The sequence below is a fragment of the Phoxinus phoxinus genome, assembly GCF_949152265.1.
Source record: "Phoxinus phoxinus genome assembly, chromosome: 11".
Classification (NCBI taxonomy): domain Eukaryota; kingdom Metazoa; phylum Chordata; class Actinopteri; order Cypriniformes; family Leuciscidae; genus Phoxinus; species Phoxinus phoxinus.
Window position 1 is genome coordinate 16,324,915 of NC_136886.1, and position 22,233 is coordinate 16,347,147.

At 35.8% G+C, this 22,233-nt stretch overlaps 2 protein-coding genes across 10 annotated transcripts; both read right to left on the bottom strand.

The window, feature by feature from the left end:
- Positions 1–207: 207 nt before the first annotated feature.
- On the bottom strand, positions 208–8,178 carry phb2b (prohibitin 2b). Of its 7 annotated transcripts, none has more exons than XM_079628424.1 (11): positions 8,066–8,143; positions 6,857–6,893; positions 6,569–6,698; positions 5,856–5,940; positions 5,670–5,749; positions 5,310–5,494; positions 4,026–4,155; positions 3,852–3,955; positions 1,905–1,982; positions 1,581–1,657; positions 561–1,424 (listed from the first exon to the last, which is right to left on the bottom strand). In XM_079628424.1, the coding sequence occupies exons 3-11, from the start codon at positions 6,660–6,662 to the stop codon at positions 1,403–1,405; spliced, it is 855 nt and encodes a 284-aa protein (XP_079484550.1). In that variant the 5' UTR covers positions 6,663–6,698; positions 6,857–6,893; positions 8,066–8,143; the 3' UTR covers positions 561–1,402. The 7 variants fall into 7 exon arrangements, with proteins under 7 accessions (XP_079484547.1, XP_079484550.1, XP_079484549.1 ...); XM_079628427.1 differs by lacking the exon at positions 8,066–8,143 and adding an exon at positions 7,740–7,784 and having other exon boundaries at positions 570–1,424; XM_079628421.1 differs by lacking the exon at positions 6,857–6,893 and having other exon boundaries at positions 208–1,424; positions 8,066–8,178.
- Positions 8,179–8,232: 54 nt separating this feature from the next.
- pde6d (phosphodiesterase 6D, cGMP-specific, rod, delta) lies at positions 8,233–18,707 on the bottom strand. 3 transcript variants are annotated; one of them, XM_079628428.1, is made up of 5 exons: positions 18,440–18,707; positions 12,631–12,719; positions 12,307–12,432; positions 9,157–9,262; positions 8,233–9,052 (listed from the first exon to the last, which is right to left on the bottom strand). In XM_079628428.1, the coding sequence occupies exons 1-5, from the start codon at positions 18,487–18,489 to the stop codon at positions 8,971–8,973; spliced, it is 453 nt and encodes a 150-aa protein (XP_079484554.1). In that variant the 5' UTR covers positions 18,490–18,707; the 3' UTR covers positions 8,233–8,970. The 3 variants fall into 3 exon arrangements, with proteins under 3 accessions (XP_079484554.1, XP_079484556.1, XP_079484555.1); XM_079628430.1 differs by lacking the exon at positions 18,440–18,707 and adding an exon at positions 17,227–17,306 and having other exon boundaries at positions 8,524–9,052; positions 12,631–12,844; XM_079628429.1 differs by having other exon boundaries at positions 8,527–9,052; positions 12,322–12,432; positions 18,440–18,673.
- Between the last annotated feature and the right edge of the window lie 3,526 nt (positions 18,708–22,233).

Consider the following 22,233-nt stretch of genomic DNA (forward strand, 5'->3'; position numbering starts at 1 on the left):
TTTTTCCTGTATTCCTTTCTGATGTTACCTATTAAAAACTGTGTTCAAAACAAATTCTGGGAAAAAAATGTTTTGCACCAAATTGAAAGTAATTATAGGTTTATAATTTAGCTTATAATTTTAAAATAAAGTGTATAATGTATATAATTTTAGCTTAGGTTTGAATTTTAAGTTGTTTTGAATTCAGTGATATAGATGAGCTACTTTAAAAGACTGCGCCACCTGCAGACTCTTTTGTATAGACAACAATTACGTCCTAAACACGGTTTTAAAATAACCTTAATAAACAACAAAAACATCTTTGTTCATGCATGACCTTCACACAGACATGCCTGAAATCGTGTCCAAAAAAAAGTCACCCCCCCCCCCCATCTCTTCTTAACTTTGTACACTGTGTCAATGTAGAGTGTGCACAAGACAAGAAAATTGCATTAAAATGCTGCAGATACTGCATACTAAATATTCTGAAATTGATTTAACACTTTTCAAAGTATTAAAATAAAAATTGTGTGCCTTTTCGTATTATCTGGCCAATATACTTAAAACAAGACAACCATATTCATCTACTTGCAGGAAAAAGAGATCAAGCAAGAATTTATTACGTAACTTTTTTTCATCATCAAAAATGGTAGCATGTATTTAGCTATGCAGTATGCAGCCCTTAACAAAGCAGCTGTTCATTGGTACCTTTTTAAAGAATGAAAATAGACAAGAGCCAATAGAAGAGCCAAACTAGTTTTGGGGGAGGAAAGAGGCCGTTCAAAGGGTAAGTAGAGGCAGATTGAGCAGGATTGGACTGCTAGTTACCAGGAGCAAGTGGTGGAGTGATGCTTTTATAGTGCAGGCTGGTTTAATAACAAAAGTTTCATAGTAAAATACCAAGAAATATAAAATAAATAAATACAAAAACAGAAAGAAAATAAATTGGTTCGGATTAAAATATTCTGGGGTTAATCCAAAGCATGAAACATATGAAAGTTTTTATTATCTGTCATTTTGTGTCACATAAATACAACTGTATCTATTAAATTTCAGCAAAACATAAATCATTCCTAAAAGAATGGATGATTTTTTTTCAACCAACCTAGATCATCTATTGTATCATTTAAAGATGCATGTTTCCTGTTGCAACAATCAATGTTGAAAAGAATTAAATGTTCTGGTCCAGTTGTACATTTTTACCTTCATTCATTAACACAAATCTGTAGTGTTTTGATCATCAGCAAATTGTGGAGTCAAATTAAACTGATGAACCAGGTCTACACCATTAGATATTTAATGAGTCTTCCCCAGAATGACACATCCATTTGTGACCCAATCAGAAAAAGCCATCTCAAAGGACACGCATACAGCTTCTTGTAATAGGACCTCTGACAATCAGAACGAGTGCTATTTGAACGGGTTACTTCTTTCCGAGTGACAATCTGCAATGCAAAAAAGATTGAACATCAATTATACTTTTACAAAATGCAATTAATTAATTATGCACAGAGCAAAGACAAAAATGTATTTTGACTATACTGGCATTAGCATACATACAGGAAGACTAGATGTATAAGGCATATAGCTATAGTTCTTACTTGTTAAAATAGTCATCCTGTAGATTCAGAACCAGACTATCTGAGTTCAGGTACACCTTGTTCTGTGAAACGGCCACCTGGAAAACAACCGTCATATGGTCAGGGCTTTCAAAAAGGACATAAAAAATTCATTTTTTTCCAAAAGGACTGGTATGTACCCAGCCGAACCTTGGCAGAACTGCTAGTGAACATCAAATATTTACATAGGTGAAAAACACACCACTTTTTCCAAAGAGTACCGTTTACATCAGGAAAACTCATTAAAAATTATGAATAAGCAAAATGCCACATAGCTGTGGAAAGAAGAGAATCATAACATTGTACCGTTTTGGCAATGTTCTGCGCTGCCCTGATTCTTCTGAGTTTAAGGTATCCGGGATTCTTTGTGACGGCCTCTCCTAACTGTCAATTAGAAACCAAAATACATTTCTCAAATGACATTTTTCACAAAAGACACATTCATAATATTTATATTATATAATACTAGGTGTCATTGTAACACATTACATGTAACTACTAAAGTAATAACTATAATTATGCATAATTACATGAAACTAACCCTACACCAAAACCAAATCCTAGTTAATTGATAATCCCCAAGTTTCACAGACAAGGCTTAAGCTAGTCCCAGACTAAAATACATGTTTGAACTGTTTTAACTGAAAGCAACTTGCACTGGCATATCTTAAAATATGTCAGTACCATTGTTTTATCTCACGACGAACACCAGTAATGTTTTTATAAGGCATGTATATAAAAGCTACTTAAATTATCTAATTGAACTAAGGCCTAATCCTGGCTTAAACTAAGCCCTTTCTGTGAAACCAGGCCATTAATCAGTTTTTAAATATATAATTACACTGTAACAAGGGCACCTTAAATTTTAACCTTAATACTATTCTAAATAATATTAACAACAATAAATATAATATAATTCAAAAATATAATCTGTTTCTCGAATCTGATTGGCTGAGAGCCTTTTCCAGCCATGCGATATTCCACCAGGATCAGCACTCTAACCGTTTTACCGTTTGTATCTCTCCGCTTGCAGCAATTGACCAATCGCAAAGACCCGCCCTTCTTAGTTACTGTTGCCATTTCTGACAAGCTACGCCGCTCTCACGCCACACCATGTTCTCACGAAGTGAAAAATACATCGCAGAGCAGAGAGCACACTGACAAAGCGCTGACAGACAGGACAGACCAGGTTACTTTTGGGTTACTTTTGATATTAAACATATTAAACAAAGTCTCACCTTTCAAATTTGGTAATTTTTTAAAAGAAATTTAAACAATAAATACCATTTTGTGGCTCTTTAATGTGTCTGACAGATCGCTGTAGAGCATCAGTTAAAGCTGCTCGTGAACCGATCATCTCTTCCTTCAAGTTATAGCATCAAATAAACATGAATGAACATAAGGAATATTGTTTTAACCGCGGAAAGGTGTCAGTACACTCCACTTTTAAAGTTCAAATCCTCCCATGTTAATCTACTAACTCTCTCTTCTGGCGAAGTATGAATGGTCAGATCACCTGTCAATCAAACTCCCTGCGAAGGGTCAATTGTCATAGCAGTTGAGCAAATCCACCATATTTTTTAAATTGTTGTGTTTTAGTAATTAATTTATAATCAAGTAAACCTAATTTCTTAATTTTTCTTTGTAAAGAAACGTCATTGCTTAACTGGCTACTCTCTGCTGTCTCAGTCAGACGATGACATCTTTTCCTGTCGGCCACCGTAACTTCTGTTGGTTGCAATTCGCAACCTCGCCACTAGATGCCGCAAAAAATTACACGGTGCACCTTTAACTTTGAAAAAGACGAAGACATCGCTTTCCTCTGCGGACATATAATGTCTTATATCTTATAATGGATATAATATTATGGATATCGACCTGAAGAACAAATGCTATATCAGATACATGTAATACACTCGTTTAGTCGATCTCCCTCTCATAATATCATAATACTCTACTCTGGATAATACAATAGGCTTCAATGAAGCGAATCAACATTAATTTGTTACTAGTTCTAAAGTAATGTTTTAGAATTAGTAATGGAGGCTTAGGCTCAACTGTTAAACTGTCAAATATGTTTTTTTGAGATTTAAATATGGGGCGGAAGGAAGTAGTTCTGCACAAAAGAGTGTTTTTAAAGACACGCCGTTGTTGTTTCTTAATGTATAATATAATATGATATGATATAATATAATATTTAAAATACCCATGAACTGTGGCAAACATAAATATTTTTAGGTAAGAAGCTTATACCATTTTGGCTGCCTGGGCCTCTCCTTCAGCTTGGATGATCTTCTGCCTCTGATCTTGTTTAGCTTTCTCCACATAGAACTGAGCTCTTTGGGCCTCCTGCTGGGCTGAAAGATCATATTTTACATTATTTTACATATTTTGTGCTAAAGCACTCAAGAACCGAATTTTACCTACCAACTTGTTTGGCCTCCACAGCTGCTGTGTACTCCCTGCTGAAGCTCAACTCTGTGATGGCCACATCATCGAGAATAATGTTGAAGTCTTTAGCACGTTCAAAGAGCTCCCGTCGGATGAGCATAGAGACCTGCATGCAATCAGTGCGAAGAAAGAAATTGTATAAAAAAGTATAGTGATATAGAAATGCCATTCCTTTAAAGGGATACTTCACCTCTGTAAAGATGAATGTGTATTTAAAATGGGTCATTTATGTAATAGAAATGTGAAATTATTTTTGAATTTGGAGCCTTCTAGACTGAGAAAAGCCAGAAAATGTATTTGTGGCTCATGTGGATGAAAGACAACAACTCCCAGAATGCACTTGCTTCACTGCCCTACGAGGCCACGCCTACCGGTAACAGAGCGCAGTTAAACAACAAGGCTATAGGCTATTACTAGTGAGTCTCCGTGACGAGTCTGCCCGGGATTTCGAGACCGCCCAAAATGTCCGGGATTCGGCTTTTGCGTTCTACAGTCGCCATTCATTATGTTTACTGTGGCGAGCAGGACGAGACTGAGGGCCGCGGGAGAATGACGCGAGGCCGGTGGCGTGATTACTGATGAGCGACACCTGTGAGACGCACCGGTCTCGTATCTCTCAGGGAGGAGCGGGAATTTGCTTAGCAATGTTAAAACGGACATCAACCGATCACTTGTTTAGCGTTCATGTAAACACTGCATTCAGATTCACCAATCGGAATGAATTCAGTTAGATGGAAAGAAAAGGTGTGCATGTAAACAATGAATGGCAACTGCAGAAAGCAAAAGCTGAATCCCGGACATTTTGGACGATCTCGACGGCCGGACATGTCCAGGAAAAAGGATGTATGGTAACCCCTACTACTCAGCTTTCTCCACAGAATAAGAACCTGTTAGCTTAGCTTCCAAAAAAAGATGGCTGACACTATTTGTACATTCTGTGAGTGAGATCCCACCCTCTATGGGCGGGTTGTAAACATGCGGATCTAGCGCCATCTACTGGCTGTAGTCTCTAGCCTCTGGACAAAAAATCCTCCGATGATGCAAAATGAGGATTTTTGCGTCATCTGAGGATTTTTTACAGACAAAAAATACATAAATTGTCTAAGGGCGATATGAGGGAGGGAAGTACTACAGGTTTTCTACTGATACAAAGCTTAATGCTAAATCCTGAAGTATCCCTTTAAATATACATCCTGGATATTATGGTAGGTTCATAACTAGAACTAACTTGTGGAAGCCAGATTGTGAGAGAATACCAACCTGGGCTCTTTGTGTAATTAGTTGGGAGGCATTGAATTTGGCTACCACACTCTTCAGAACTTCATTTACAATGGACGGCAGCACACGCTCATCATAGTCCTTCCCCAGCTGCTGGTACAAGACGGGAAGGTTGGAAGCCACCGGTCGGGACAACACACGCAACGCAATGTTCACCATCTGCAGGTCTGACCACATTACAAATAACATTACTCCTCCAAGTAAAATAAAGAACAACTTCAGATTGGGCAGCCATATTTAAATAAACTATAATCGATACGGTGAACAATTATGAACATGTTCAAAATGGAAGTAAACAAAGAAAGGCCAACAAAGTTAAATGAAATTTTTTAAAAAAATTACCTTTGCTTCCAGTTAAAGATGATATTTTTCTTGGTTTGGCTCTAATGTCATATATGATTGGATACTGAATCCATGGTATCCTATAAGAAGAATGTCACAAAAATTTTTTTTTTTTGTTGTGGAAACATCAAACATGGGGTTTGCTTTCATAGAGAAAACTGTTCAACACGTCATTAAAAAGCTCACCTGAAGTGGAGACCCTCAGCAAGGACAGTGTCCATCTGCATCCCTCCAATTCTATTAAAGACAATTGCTCGCTGACCACCCTCCACTAAAGAAAAGATCATGTGTGAGAGATGACATTACCAATCATCTACTTTTAATATTAATTTGAAACGATTTGATCAATTTTAATATTTTGAAATATTAACTTAAAGTTAAACAAATAGACAACCATTCATAAATTTGGGGTCCGTGAGATTTTGTAAGAAGTATTTTATGCTCACCCAGGCTGCATTTATTTGATAAAAAATACAGTAAACTATAATTTTGTAAGATATAACAATTGAAAAAAAAAAAATATATATATATAAAAAAAATTTAACAGTTTAAAATGTAATTTATTCCTGTGACTACATTTTCTAAAGCAAAATTTTCAGCAGCCATTACTATTCAGTGTCAAATGATCTTTTTGTGATGAGCTGCTAAATATTTTTGTATAAACCATGACATTTTCTTTTAGAATTCTTTGATGAATAGGAAGTTCAAAAGAACAGCATTTTTATATATATATATATATATATATATATATATATATATATATATATATATATATATATATATATATTTAAAAAAGTAACATTGGGTGAATGTCTTTACTGTCACTTTTGATCAATTTAATTCACTGCATTGGAAATGAGCTGTTTCTAAGACGTTTTCTAATGCAATTCTGGATGTACCTGTATATGTTGCCTCTTTGACTCCATAAGCAAGTGCACCTGCTCCAATTAATATCTTTAGTCCGATCCCAGCACCCCTTGAGCCAGAAGACATGCGCCCGGCGAGATCTCTCAGGTGCTGGAGGAACCTCTGTGAGAGTACAAAATAGCAACAACAACAACACCACAATAACAAAAACAACAAAACATTCATTTTCATTGGAAATTACGTATGACAATATGACGTTAATTGTAAAATCTTTAAAAGGTTAGTTCACTCAAAAAATGAAAATTATGTAATTTACTCACCCTTATGCCATTCCAAACCAGTAAGACTTTCGTTCATCTTCGAAACACAAATGAATATATTGAAATGAAATCTGAGAGATTTCTGTCCTTCCATTGACAGTCCATGCAAATACCACTTTTCATCAACTCATCAGATAAGGTAAACTGAAGCTCAAGCATGCTTGCTTGACGTGCGAGAAGAACCATTGAGGTTCATTAATTTTCATGTGATACGCAGCTGGTTTGAGCCAAAGCCATTGAAAAACCAATGAGGTTGGTTCTTGGCGAGTGCGGTTGAGCTTCTGTTTATTTTCACTGATCAATGTTTATGTGAGTGAATAAAAGCCTAAATTCAAACTGTTCATCATATAAAGGAATCAGTCTCTGCATAAAATTTGGAGTAATCTTCTCGATTTATATGGATTAGGATCTTTTTATGAACTTTTTGAAGTGGTAGTTGCGTGGATTGTCAATGGAGGTACAATCTTACAGATTTCATTAAAGCATATATTTTGTGTATAAAATATGAACAAAAGTGTTACGGGTTTGGAATGACATGAGGATGAGTATGACATTTATTTTTCATTTTGGGGTAAACTAAGCTTTTAAGTTATTTCCAAGGGTTAAATGAGACAACAACAGCGACTTCCTTTGACACTCATTGGGTATAATTCATCATGTCTAAATTAAAAGATTCCCGTTTTATATTTAAAGTTGCAATATGCAAGTTTTAATAATAACCAATGTCTGAGAAATTACTTCATGAGCTGACATTCTGATTATGGAAGCGCATACTGTAAGTAATAAACAAATTAGATATACATGTAGAATCACAATCAGTTTGAATTATTTCATAAACAACCGTTTGTATCATGTCAACTTCAGACTAAAATAAATATATTACAGCCAGGTGATTTTAAACGTCAAATTCCCAACAGTCTATAGACCAGCCGGCTTCAGGAGTCAGGATTTCAGCATCAGAGCATGTTAAAAATCAGAGAATCAGTAAAAATTAATATTTCAATTTCTACTTCAAGAACTAGATATACGGTCTAATTAAGAGGTCAGACAACAGGTTTAATCTTAAAATGTGCTTTAGCGTATGAGAGCAGAACAAGCTTAGCCTACTGTAACGGTCATTTAATGCACATGTAACACTCTCGTTCTGGTCAAATTTCTTCAATTTTTTTTTCTTTTTTTAGAATTAAGACATAATACCATAATACTCACGTTCGGCTCTTTATTCGACATGCTTGCAAGAGCTACCCAAGGTCGTCACGAACAACTTCCGCTCCTACCGGAAGGAATTCTGGGTAATGTAGTACTCTTGGTTATTTCCATGTTTTGGACATTTCTACATAATGGACAGGCACCCTTTAGAAAACAATTATAGGCTAATTCCAAGGTTTTATGTTTAAAAAGAAAAAGAAAAAAAGATGACAATTAAGATATTTTAACTGGATATAAAAATTATCTTTTGTAAAAACTCATTTATTCTGTGGGATTCATTAATGGGATCCATGTAACAGCAAAATATACTAGATGTTTTAAAACGTTTGAAGTAATTCTGATTTGTTCTTATATTCCACTTATTTTATGTTAAATCTGCCATATTCCTGCAATGTGAGACATGACATAATGTTTTTAGAAATATTTTGTTGAGGGAGAAATGTGAGAGAGAGAGAACGCATCAATATCAATATTTTAATCCATAATTACATCATTTATTTTAAAACACAGCCTATCTTACAGTTTAACTAAAAAAAACAAAAAAAAACAATGAGACCATAAATGACCACAAAGACTGGGAGAAACCCTTTTAAAAACAGCCGATAAGGAAGCAGTGTACATTGCAGGATTGAATTGAAGAAGAAGAAAAATATACAAACAGGGTAATTTACACAACCAGGTTGTCATGAGCATAACTCTTATGTACAAGTCCTTATCTGCCATAAAACTGGTGTAATCGTTTGTCTTGTTTTGTTCTAAAATGTTCCCTTTAATGTTATTGTCACAGCGCCTCAGAAGAAATACTCAGTATGTGGAGTGTCTCCTCTGTACATTGAAACTTGTAGTGATGGGTCCATCCTCTGGACAGACAGTAAAAAAAGAAAATAAAATAAAGGTTCCATGTCTCAGACGTAGAAGAGTCGTACCCGGGACGTGCTGACATGAAGGTCGTCATCATAAAACTTGGTCTCTATAACAACATTACCCCTGCAAAAGAAGACATTTGACCCATAATTAATCCATGAGAAACTTTTATGAATATCTAATATGTTGACTATCATAAAATGTTTTTTATTTAAGGAAACTCTTACGTTAAGACATTTGCAGGCATCATTTGTGACTCTGGTGCAGCTTCTATCAAAGACTGCCACGTGTTTGTAGAATTAGGAATCACAAAGCCAAACTCGAAAAACCACTCTGAATAGACACAAAAGATACACGTGTAAGCATTTTGTGGTGTAAATAATTTTTACACACTTCAAATCTAGTAGGCCAAGAGGAGGAAAAACATTTTCACAAACAAGCTTTCAAAAATCGCATCTATTCATGTGTCCAAGTTATTTAATTTAACATGTTTAAAAGTGCTTGCATACAAATCCTTATTACAAGATTGTAAATCTTTTGCATCTTGGCTCATGGGAATTTGTAGGCACAAGCACTTTTATTACACAATTACACAAAGTAACCTGACAGGTAAAGTCTAGAATTAGAAAATGGAAATTGATATTTAATATTAATATTGGTAAAATACCACCAATTTACAATAAGGCCCTGTTTGTTAACATTAGTTAATGCATTAGCTAACATGAACTAACAACGAGCAATATGTTTTAAATAATGTATTAGTCTTTGTTAATGTTAGTTAGTAAAAATATATAGTTGTTCATTCTTTATAGTTAGTTTTGTTTGAATGTTGAAATTAACATTAACTAATTTAACTGAATTAAATTAACATTGACTAAATATTAATAAATGCTGTAAAAGTATTGTTCATTGTTAGTTCATGTTAACAATCACGAATAACTAATGTTAACAAATGGCATAATACTGTAGTTGTGCTACTATTAATATAAGTCCACAATACCATGAAGACAAGCATAGATGAAACTTATAATGGCTGACAGTTGCATCGTGAATTAGTGGTGAATGCATAATAAATTCTTTGAAAATAATTTTGGGTACAAATAGGATAATTGAATTGAAGGAAACACTTTACCTAAAATATACTGTTCAGGTTATTCAAGAATCTTAGGCCTATACGTAAATGTTCCAATGTACCTGTGCCTGATTTGGATTACACTAAATCTAAATCCACCCAGACTATGACCTAAGATGGCTACTATTGACACTCATATAAAGGTCACATGCTAACAGTAGCCCCTTTCACACGTACAAACTTTACTGCCAAATTACTGGTAAACTGCCATTAAGAGATCATGTGTGAACAGCACCTTTTCAAAAATACAGTTCTGGCAATTTACTAGTATGAGAAGTTGTAAGACAACAGTTAATGACTGGTATGATGCTTTGTGCGAACAGAGAATGAAGATTACCGGTATGAGCACGTACGAGGTCAGAACGCACAGACGTAAGAAGTTTGCTCTGTCGGAGCGGTTTACGGTAAGTTCTGCTGCTTTTTCTATGTAAACTTGCGCTAGACAGACATGTTTTTCTCCATTCATCAGCTTTGTGGCTCTCCAGTTACTATTGCATTCTGCAATACGCAGAAACTATGTGTCGTGTTTTTAAAGGGGTCATCGGATGCAAAATTCACTTTTACATGGTGTTTGCATATAAATGTGTCTTTGGAGTGTGTGGACACAACCACCATTCATTGAAAAAAATCCATTCACTCTTTTTTTATCCTCAAAAAGCCTAAACACTCTCAATAATCAAGCCGTTTGGATTTTCTGAGCAATATGATGTCATATTGCTCATGCGCCGCCCACAACCACTGACGGACTGTCCCGTATTAGCATATTTCCCATATTAGCATTTTTCCGCCCTCAGCCATTTGTATACTGTCTGCCAAGTCAGCACTTTACGTGTCTTGTGTCGTCTCATTATCATTTAAAGAGACATGCACCGAAAGTCGCTGTGAACAGAGTTGTTTTTGAGGATGTAAAAGGGTGTTGTTTTACACAACCATTAAGGAATTTTAACCAAAGTATGTTACAAACTTTACATGAAGACCCTAAAGAATCATACCATCTTGTGGAAACTTGGTATGCAATGACCCCTTTAAAGGCACACTATGCCAGATTTGTACCTTAATATAACAGCTTCGAAGTCATTTCGATGGTAAACACACTCGTAGTAGAGCGAATCAAAAAAGCGAATCGCTGGCAAAACCAGCAATGCAGGTTTGAGAGGTGGCGCCCCGCCAAATCTCGCGAGAATCACGACTTGCTTTACGGCACGACGTCACATACATCAACAACATATGAAGCAGCCTCAATGGAAGACGTGAATCATGGCAAAGTCGACGAAGAAACCGAATAAAGCGCGATCGGAAGAGTCAAGTGAGTGCAGAGACGGCTCTGCGTGAGTGGTATTTACGACAGTAACGTTAAATACAAGTACTCCACAGCGACTCTAGGGGTCACTGTTTGACAAAAAACGGAAACTGCATAGTATGCATTTAAGAGCAAAACCGCATTCTGTGTGATCATCCTCTTAAAGGGATAGTTCACTTTAAAATTAAAATTCTGTCATCATTTACTCACCCTCAAGTTGTTTCAAACCTGTATTAATTTATTTCTTCTGCTGAACACAAAGAAAGATATTTTGAAGAATATCAGTAACCAAACAGTAGTCTGTACCCATTGACTTCCATAGTATTTTTTTTTCCTACTATGGAAGTCAATGGGTACAGACTACTGTTTGGTTACTGACATTCTTCAAAATATCTTTCTTTGTGTTCAGCAGAAGAAATAAATTAATACAGGTTTGAAACAACTTGATGGTGAGTAAATGATGACAGAATTTTAATTTTAAAGTGAACTATCCCTTTAAGCCTGTCACTCAGAAGTAAAAAAAAAGAAGTAACTAAAATGAAACTAAAGCGCTTCTCCTCATCCAGGTGGATGAAGAAAGTGGAGTGTTTTTCCAATGACTTGCATCAAAGAGTTTACCAGTACTGGTACTGATGTGTGAATGGTATCTTACTGGTAAAAACACAGAATGTGTTTACTGAAAAAGTCATTCTGATAATTTGAAGATAAATGACCAGGACTGCTGTGTAAAAGGGGCTAATGAGTGAAATATTACGATTGTATTATATTTTTAGCAACATTTATATTTTACACATTTTAACAGGAGCTCCTTGCTTGAGAAGACTAGGTATCTGTAGATATCTCAGAACTGGAAACATCTTGCTAGAGAGATCTCTAATTTTGCATTTAAAATCATTGCTATTTGTTATTACAAAAGTGCAATGTGCAAGAAAGAATCAGAACAACCTTCTAGGCACTGGCCTTTAAAGAAAACTTTTTGCTCCAGTCGGAATTTTTCCAGTTTTTCTACTGAGGAGAAATTCAGCTCTCTGGAGACTGCTTTACATTTGAGGATCTTCTTAGGAACCCGAGCTGGAAAACAAAATCAAACCTGTTAGTTACCAGACATGGCACATTCTGTACCAAATTCAGTACTGAAAACTGATCTCGACCTCACTTTGACATCATTAAAAAGAGCAGTGAAGTAGTGGACATAAGAGAAGAATTGGCGTAGCCCAATCTAGTCAATGGTTTAATCTTTTATGCAAGGTAATGCTGAGAACCACAAACCTTCATGTTCTACCCCAGGAAGGGAGAGGTCTTCAGTTCCCTGCCAGAGAACCTTCCCTGTCTCTGCATCTCTAAGATTCATCCAGTTTCTGAAGACAAGTTAAGGCATGCTGAACCAAAGTCCCTTTTTCAGGCAAGTCATTTCTCTCGGCGGCCATCTTTGAAATGCCTCTCGGGCATCTATTTCAGTCTCGCAAGTGCAGCTCCTATCTTTCTGAATGGGGAAACATCAAATTCTCCAAAGCTGTTCACCAGGTTTATGATTAAATTTCATATTTGAAATCACCAATGAATTCTGACAACAACTGTCTCATAAATATGTTTTTTTTTAGATTAAATAGTGTTAAAAAAGCATCTTTTTTTCAGGCGACAGCTACAGTGACGCGATGACTTTACCAATCAGCTTTTGGCTCTTTTATTTAGAAGGCAAGACTTATTCAGACATATTGCTTGTTCTCCCATTCATAGTAATACGAGTGCACCGTCTTTCTATATAGTCTTTGTGTTGACCAGACTGACAAAGAAAAAATGTCTTCTGATTTTCCAACATTTTTGTAAATGACATTTGAGAGGAAGATAAATTTACATGAAGTCACTTGTCCAAATCAATAAACTTAGGGTTTGGCTCATTGGGCTTAAAAGGGACAGTTCACCTAAGGAATGAAGATTGTGTCATTTCATTTACCTAATTGTCATTTCAAAACGTTATGACTTTCTTTCAACAAAAAGAGATGTTTAGCAGAATGTTCAGAAACTGTCAAGATCCAAAAGGAACAAAACAGCACCATAAAAGCAGTCCATAAGACACTTGTGCACTATATTAAAACTTCTCTAAAGCCATGTGATATGTTTGTTTAAGGAACACATTTTAAGTTTTAAGTTTAATTCACTGAATATCTTGTTCGACCACCAAATTATTGGATGGGAAAGAGCATCTTCACATATAAGCATATAGCTACAATTATGTTTGTGTTTGCGAAAGTTGTGATGGGTGAACTAATCCATTAAATGATGCTTAAATTCAGTATCTGATCATTACATTGAGCAGCTTTTAGTTTTAAATCACACGCAAGTCCAGTAAATAAGGTAAGAGCTAACTGAAGCAGACCACACTTGAGGTCTAAAAACATCCTGATCTGTCTGCTAAACAATGGTTTGTGACTATGTCCTGTACTCTGTCAATGACATCTGACCTCTTCTTCTTCAGACCACCTGTGGGAGTCTTTCAGGCAGGTCGAGCACACTCACACGAGGCTGCATGTGTCACTACAGGTGCACAACACAGGCCCTAGTCACCAACCTCATGAGATCTCAGTCAGGGCTGCACAAGTGTGCTACATGTATCACTAATCCTAATCTATCTTTCAAGCATTAAATCCAAAATCCAAATCTGTTCCTGTTGGAATGAAAAGGGCTCATCATAAAAATGTGTTACTTTATTTTGTATGTTACTTTATTTTAAGGTGCCAGTGTAACATTAAAGTACTGAGTAATATTAATTAAGAATAACATATATTTACTATATGGTTAGGATAGGAATAGGGTTTAGATTAGGGTTAGTTGCATGTAATTATGCATAATCTACTCTTAATACTGTAGTAAGTACATATAACATAAGTAACAAGGACACTGTAGTGTTACTTTGCACATAAAAATAAATGTACAATATTAGTGACACTGCAGCCATAATAAAATGTTTTAATTACATAATTAAATATATAATATTTGTATTAATTATAACATTTGTATTATGTGAATGATATTAATGTAATATTTTTTTATTTATAATAATTATTTATAATTTTCCTAATCATATTTTTTTATTCTCATATATATTATGTTTTCAATTTGATATATAACTATCCTTTCCACACTAATAAGTTTTTGCATCTTTTTCTCTTCATTTTGGTCTTTCGTCCACACTGAGACAGCGTTTTTATTAATGAAAACGAAGCTTTTTGAAAACGCTTGACAAAGTGGATACATTGGCGCTTTCGCGTTGTAGAGTGGACTGTCAAAAACGGAGGCATTTAAAAACGATGACGTAAGTTTAGTCATGTGACGCATATTGTAATATATTCATGTTTATACCGGTTTTGTGCCTGTTATGTGTTATTTACTTTCACACTATATAAAAAATGTTACTTTGTACACTCTTCATATCACCGTCCTGCAAAGATGATGTGCTGTCCTGCAGCAATACATGAGAACACTTGCGTTTTAGACCAAACATATATGGTGAGTGCAACCTGGACGCATCAGTGAATGGTGAGATATTTTGCTAAATAAAATTATCCTGTCAGAAGAACTCCGCGATAACTTTATTATTTATTGTTCTGTCTGTATCATCTCAGTGAGCTTTTGTGAGGTTTTACGCATGCGCAGTAAGGTGAATTTAGCGTTTTCCAAAAGTTTCTCATCCACACTGAAACGTCGGAAAACGTCTGGAAACGCTAGTGTGGACGAATAGCGTTTTTAAACGAAAACACCGTTTTCATATGTATCCGGATTAATGTAGACGTAGCCTAAGGCATTAATATACTTTAAATGAATCCCAAGACACAAATAACCAGAAGCATGACCCAGGATTCATTTTCAGTCCAGCCCTGAGATATGATATATTCCCCTTTGCCAAAGAACCAAACAGAACCAAATGAAATGATGCAGTGGTAATTTCAATTTGACTGAATACATCCCATATCTTCATGCACTTAGACTACAAAAATAACAAAAGTTGGAGATATTTCCTATGTGCTTATTGCTTAAGCATCATTTAGACCAGTGATTCTCAACCAGGGAGTCTTAACAAACTTCCAAGGGGGCCTCAAGTACCCCTTTCCCACTGACACTGTTCCGGGAGGGTTCCCGGCTTTTGTCCATTCCCGTTCCACGCATTTCCACTGCAGAAAAGGGGGTTCTCACGACAGGCACCAGTTCGCCTGGCCAAAACAGCCTCTAGCTCCAGAACGCAAACCATTCTGGTTAAAAATCAAGATATAGCTAAGGCTGCATCTTTCCAAGCTCTTTCATGTGCTGTATCCTGTGATATATTTCACCCTGAATTTAGATGCCAACAGCTGAAGTCACTAAAAATGAGTAACTATTTACTAAAGTGCTCGGCTCTGTTTCTGATGAACTAGGCGAGTGCATTTGAGATTATTGGAGACAGATGTCTGTGGGATCTCACCTGCTGAGCACACTGAGAGAGTCACAAGGGAGAGACCCTTTTACTCACAAACACTGTCACTGTCAAGGTAATTAGTCCCCTCGGTGACAAAGCTTTCATGGAAGCCACATTCATTTTTAAAAAGTCATCCATTGTTGCCATTTCCAGTCTGTTGTTATTGGTGCAAAAGAGTGTATTTTTTTTAAAAACACACCAGCACATGCTTTACATTTGCCTTATTAAAAATAATGCCGATGGAGGCTGTGTTAGTACTACTAACGCTTTCCCAAATAAACTAAGCCACAGGAACATTAAACCAGCCTTGAAAGACACGGTGAGCACACAAAATACAAACTCCTTCAAAATTCTAGATACACTTAGATACTCAATACTTGTGCTACTGCAGCACTCGTTGTTACATTGCTCTAACACTTCTAACAAACATAATTTGGCACACGATACAATATCTATCTTTTTCCTTATTTAAGTCAGTGTTTTTTTGTAGCTACTCAAGGGATGGTGCTTTGCACACGGTAGTCACCTCTGGGGCACACTGGGTAAAACACACACACACACACACACACACACACACACACACACACACACACACACACACACACACACACACACACACACACACACACACACACAAGGCAGATATGATGAAGCCTGGAGGTAAAATTGCTTGAAACTTTGAAACAACCTTTGGAAATTGGTCTGTGCTGCATAACTACATTGTACCAGATTCACACTGCTAAAAAGAGCTGTGCTATACTAAGATGACACATATTCTGTAAAAACAGCTGAGCTCAAAACTTAAATGCAGGACCAATACAAGATGCATAAAAACATTATAATAAATTAAAGGTAAATAGGTGGTGATATCTATGGCATACCAGCCCATGGTCCAGCTTACTATGAACAACTATAGTATAAGTTTCATTATTTTATACATAAAACAATATCTGAATGTCTTATCCATACATACACGTCCATTCAAAAGTTTGGTGTCGGTAATATTTTTCATGGTTTAGAAAAAGAAGTCTCTTATGCTCATCAACATCAAGGCTGCTATTATTTGTTTAAAACTATAGTAAAAACAGTAATATTATGAAATGTTATTACAATATAAAAGAACTGTTCTTTATTTTGACATAGGTTAAAATGTCATTTATTCCTCTGATGGCAAAGCTGAATTTTCAGCAGCCATTATTTCAGTCCTTAGTTTCACAAAATTCTTCAGAAATCATTCTAATATGCTGATTTGGTGCTCAATAAGCAACCATTTTTTTCTGCGGAAAGATTCTTTGATAAATTTAATGCGTCTTTAGTGAATTAAAGTATGTAAAAATCTTTCTGACCCCAAACTTTTGAACAGTAGGGTAAGTTCAAAATATTTCCTTACAGACTTAAAAACTCATTTTACAAACCTTTCATTAAAAGATGCATGTTCACATAAGTTTTGGTCAACTTCATTTCCCACAGCTTTGCCTCATGCAGCACACAGTTGGATGTGAGGAGCATAAGGCAGCAAATCCCTGTCCTTTCAAATCAAGGATTTAAGAATTACCAGCCTGTAAGACACACCCTTGCTTCCCCAAAGAAGGTCACACAGGGTAGACCCATGCCTACTTGAAGATATATTAGAAAAACAGTGTCTGACGGGACAGTCGTTTCTCAGACCACTTTCACGCCATCAGAATGTTCTGGTGCTAGTGTGATTATTCTTGTCAGGTTTACAGAGCCTATTATAGAAACACTAGCCAATGTTATGTAATCGTGATGGCAGGCACAAACTGTGTGAGGAGATTTCACCTGGCTAATGCACCTGATCCCAAGAATCAGGTGCCCGTCAGTCTCATAGTATCCTCATTAACAAAACTTCCACCTAAAGCAAATAACAGCATCCCAGTTAGTTACTGATGCTAATATGCTCAAATACAAGTAAAACTGCTTTGAAAGGACGATATGATAATTGCATCATAACTGCACTAGAGATTTGCAATTCATATCCCAGTAACTCAATAATCCAGGTATGCACATGACCAAAAACAAGCAAAATCATACAATTTATAGAATAATGCAGGCATAATCTCTGGATTAGAGAAATTACACTGATTTATCTATTCACACATTAACGTTACATAGCAAATATAATACTGTCATGCCGTACATAATTCCTAAAGACTTCATAGGATAAATTTTAACATTTCATAAACAGTTTAAACACTTGATTAAATGTTTAAGTGTTAGTAAATTACATCCAAAATGAACTGTCAATTTACAGTCTGACTCCAAAGACGCAAAAATAGCCTTTAGTTTGTTTGATATGATAAAAAGCATTGGGTTTAAGTTATAGATAGAGATTGTTCCAATTGAAATCAGGCACGTATTGAACCTTATGACTAAAAAGCATAACATAATATGTAACTAACGTTAGTTCACCTTCCAGTTTGCTAACTGTAATCAACATCATACAAGTTACAGCATCATCAATATTAGAGTCCTGGATTCAAAACCGTTAGATAATTTGCCGGATACAGATTTACGCCCGAAGTCAGATAGCTAGCTAAGATGTAAAGTTCTGTAAGTTTGAGGTTTGCAGCTAGCAGGCTAATCTGCCCCATCATCACTTAAGGATACAGTTTAAACCCCTTCAGAATCTCCTTCGCTCTGTCTTCGTCCGAAGACATCTTTTTCCTGGATCTTCCGCTTCAGCAGATGAAAAAAGACGAATTAAAACGTTCCACCGAGGAATAACTAATAAATACTGGGCACAATATCTGTTAATTGCACAAAATCCAGCTCGAAAAAGCTTTTAGTTACAGTGAGATGCAGCTTTAATCTGAACGGATACACTTGATCCGCTCACAACCTACTGTAAATAGATTTTTGTGGGAGATTGACAGCTGATTCGACCAATCATCTAACGAGTTCTTGAAGGCCTGGATTAAATGCACCAATCAAAGAGGAGATGCAAGAACTAGGGCTGGGTCTGGTTGCGTAGGGACGCGTCACCGATGGCAACCCCTCAAACGTCCTTCGAACGAAGCTGAACGGAAGCGCGTGTGAGACAAAAAGTCTGTACATTATTTCCTATGGCAAAACTAGGTGCTTCATGGAACTTACAGGGCATAACATAAATACTCCGCAGATGAATACTGCTTTTTAAATGGATAGTGGACTATAAACGTGGCTGGTGTTTGAACGTAAAAACATTTTTCATTATGTAAATTTGTCGCTTGCATTGCAAACATGTGGCTCAGTCAGTAGTTTATATATAAAGATGTAGGAACATTGGTTTAACCATCTTTGTATGCACTCCATTTTTTGATTTCAAAATAAAAATGAATATTATATTTTTCCAAATAATTAGGCTGTAGGCTATTACATTAAAAACACTCATCTTAATAGAAATCGTGTGCTTGTAAAGTAGTATAGGCAAGTAGAGTACTATTTTATAAAATAGCATAGACTATTATGTATAGCATTTGCAAATAAGTTTACGTTTTCATCACACAGTTAGTTAGTCTGTAACAGCAGGCGAAAGCTCTGTGTTTGCAAATTATATGTCTAAAAGAAGCCCTGTGGCTAAGCGAAAACCAGCACAGGAAATAATGATAGTTATATTTGTGCAATTTATGAACACGTCTCAAAATGTTCTCCTTTAAAGTGTCCAGAAAAGAGTGGTCATGTAAAAACCACAGAGCTCTGTGTTACATAAAGTAGGTCTCTGCTCCACTCTGCCCTTCTTTGCAAGCATGTCGTTTATATTAAAATAAGCGTTTTATTTTATTTTATTTCCACGCAGAGAAGACCTGCAATGGCAGAGTACAACCAGGGGGCGGTGTGATACTACAAGCAAAGAAAATAACCGTACCTTTTCAGGGCCTTTATTAATTTCACCTACTCATTCCACTCATTAAATATAGGCTATTTGAAAGAAATAGGCTTACACATAGTAATATTTTGAATTGAACATTTTATTTTGAAAATAATAATAATAAACTAAGTAACAGAAAATGGGAAAAAGTTCATGGACGCCTGATCAATCACAGCATTACCTCAACAAAATTCAAGCACCAGCAGTGTGGTATGATTCTACAGCCTAAGGAAATATACGATACTTCATCAAACACCGCTCTGCTATTTCTGAGATGTCACAGCTGAGAGTAAAAGGATGAAAAACTAGGAGGAGAAAGCCTTTATATTAACAGTAAATCTTATGTCTCTGCAGTAGTCTGCAAAATCCCATGCAATTTATTTAATAAATTGCTGCTCCTCCTTGCAACTTGAAATATACTTGTGCATGAATTTCATTTTTTTCCCTTTACAAATAAAGAAAAAATCGACATTGCAACCTTCAGTTAGACTGACTGTATACGAATAAAATGCAATGTTGCGTTTAAAAGAGAACATCTATGTTCTTTGAATTTCAGCTGGCATAATTACACCAGCAAAACATGGTAAAACAAAACATGCCAAATGAAATAGGAAAACTCCTTCAATTAGATATGCCCGAAAATTGCCTTTTTCATTTCTTTTTCATTTTTTTTTAATAGGCTGAGATTTACATCAAAATACATGTACTGTTACTCATGTTCTGTCAAGGTTCACATGCATTTTTGGTTAGTGTCAGTTGAAGCAGGGATGGAGAATGATGTCATGTGAAAGACAGGAGCAGAGATCCTCCACACCACAAACTCATCACTTCGAATACTCTTCCAGAGAAGAGACAAACTTGGACTTGAGCTGTTCAATTAATAATTACACCTTTCACCTCATCTTTAATGCATGATTAGGTCTCATATCAAAGGTGGTATGATGAGAAAGCATGGCCCAGGCCCACTGACGTACCACTCTTTTTTTTCGTATTTCCCAGTTTTTTTGTTTTCTTTACTAGTAAAAAGGCACTGGCCCACTTTTACCCTCATACACTTCATACATTTTATGCATGTTGTACTACATATTTGCACTGACTAACTGATCTATTTTTAAACAATGCCATTTTAAGTATTATATTCAGTAAATTTCATCATCTGCTATTTTAATGGAATATGTTTCATTTTAAAGGTAATGTTATTCCAGTTCCTGGGAAACTGCAATATTTTGCACCCTGTTGTTCAATGTGGTAAAACATCACACAAGATTGAAGAGAATCAATCAATCAATCAATCAATCAATCAATCAATCAATCAATCAATCAATCAATCAACCAATCAATCAATCAATCAATCAATCCATCAATCTATCTATCTCTGCAGTTATTGTGATGCAGTTCAGGTGTTAAGGCGTTTAGCATATGGGACCCTTATAAAGTGACAAACAGAAAGGAAACATTTCGGTTACTATTGTAACCTTCGTTCCCTGATGAACGGAGATGCTAACATTGTCTTCAATGAAGTTCAACACGCATACCTCTGTTAAAATCTCAGAAAAATTTTCATGACCCTTTAAGAAGCAATTATTTTTATGTACTACTACGTGATGATGCTAAACTTACATATTGTATTATATTACAATATTGGGGTTCATTATTTTATTTATTTATTTCACGAGTTTGCCTGCCCATTCAGCCTTAAACGAGCTTGGCCCGCTGTCCTCGGAGGAGGCTCGAACCTGAGGCTCGGCTCGAGGTCTGAGTTTAAACCCCACAAAATTCAGGAGATTCATCCCTCTCAATAAAAATTAATATTGCATGGGATCATTAAACCTGCGGACATATACATAGGGCCCATTTCTTTCAGCTCATTTCATACCCACATGGGCCCCACATACAAATGTTGGACTGCATGGCCTTAAAACCTTCAAACTTCAAGCTTTTTATTTAAAAGCTACTTCAAACTTTCTGGCCAGGCTTTTTCAAGCTAGAATCAAAGTTTATCTTGGCAAATATATATATATATATATATATATATATATATATATATATATATATATATATATATATATATATATATATATATATATATATCGTTAAACATAACATACAACTGCTCTAATATTTGACTGTTATGCCAGGATTTCAAATAAACATAAAAGAATATGGACATTTTAATAAGAAATCACCCAGTCAATTGCACACACATAAAAGAATATGGACATTTTAATAAGAAATCACCCAGTCAATTGCACACACGTGTGCCTTTTTGCTATTCACCCAATGAATCATTTTGTTTTTGAGCGAATGGAGAATAAAGACTATTCATGCTGGGGGAATGCTACAGCTGAATAACAGCTCTCACTTCAGCGGACGGCCAGTGTGAGTCCATTGTGACTGTCAAAATCCCGAGCAGAAGGTCCAGGTGTCACATCCAAGGCAACTCAACAACTCTCAACATTTTTCCTGTATCTTTACCACACAACTTATTATATCAATTTGGGGTAGTTATTGCCGGCAAAATGACCAAATTATCCATTATCATTTAAGCTTCTCT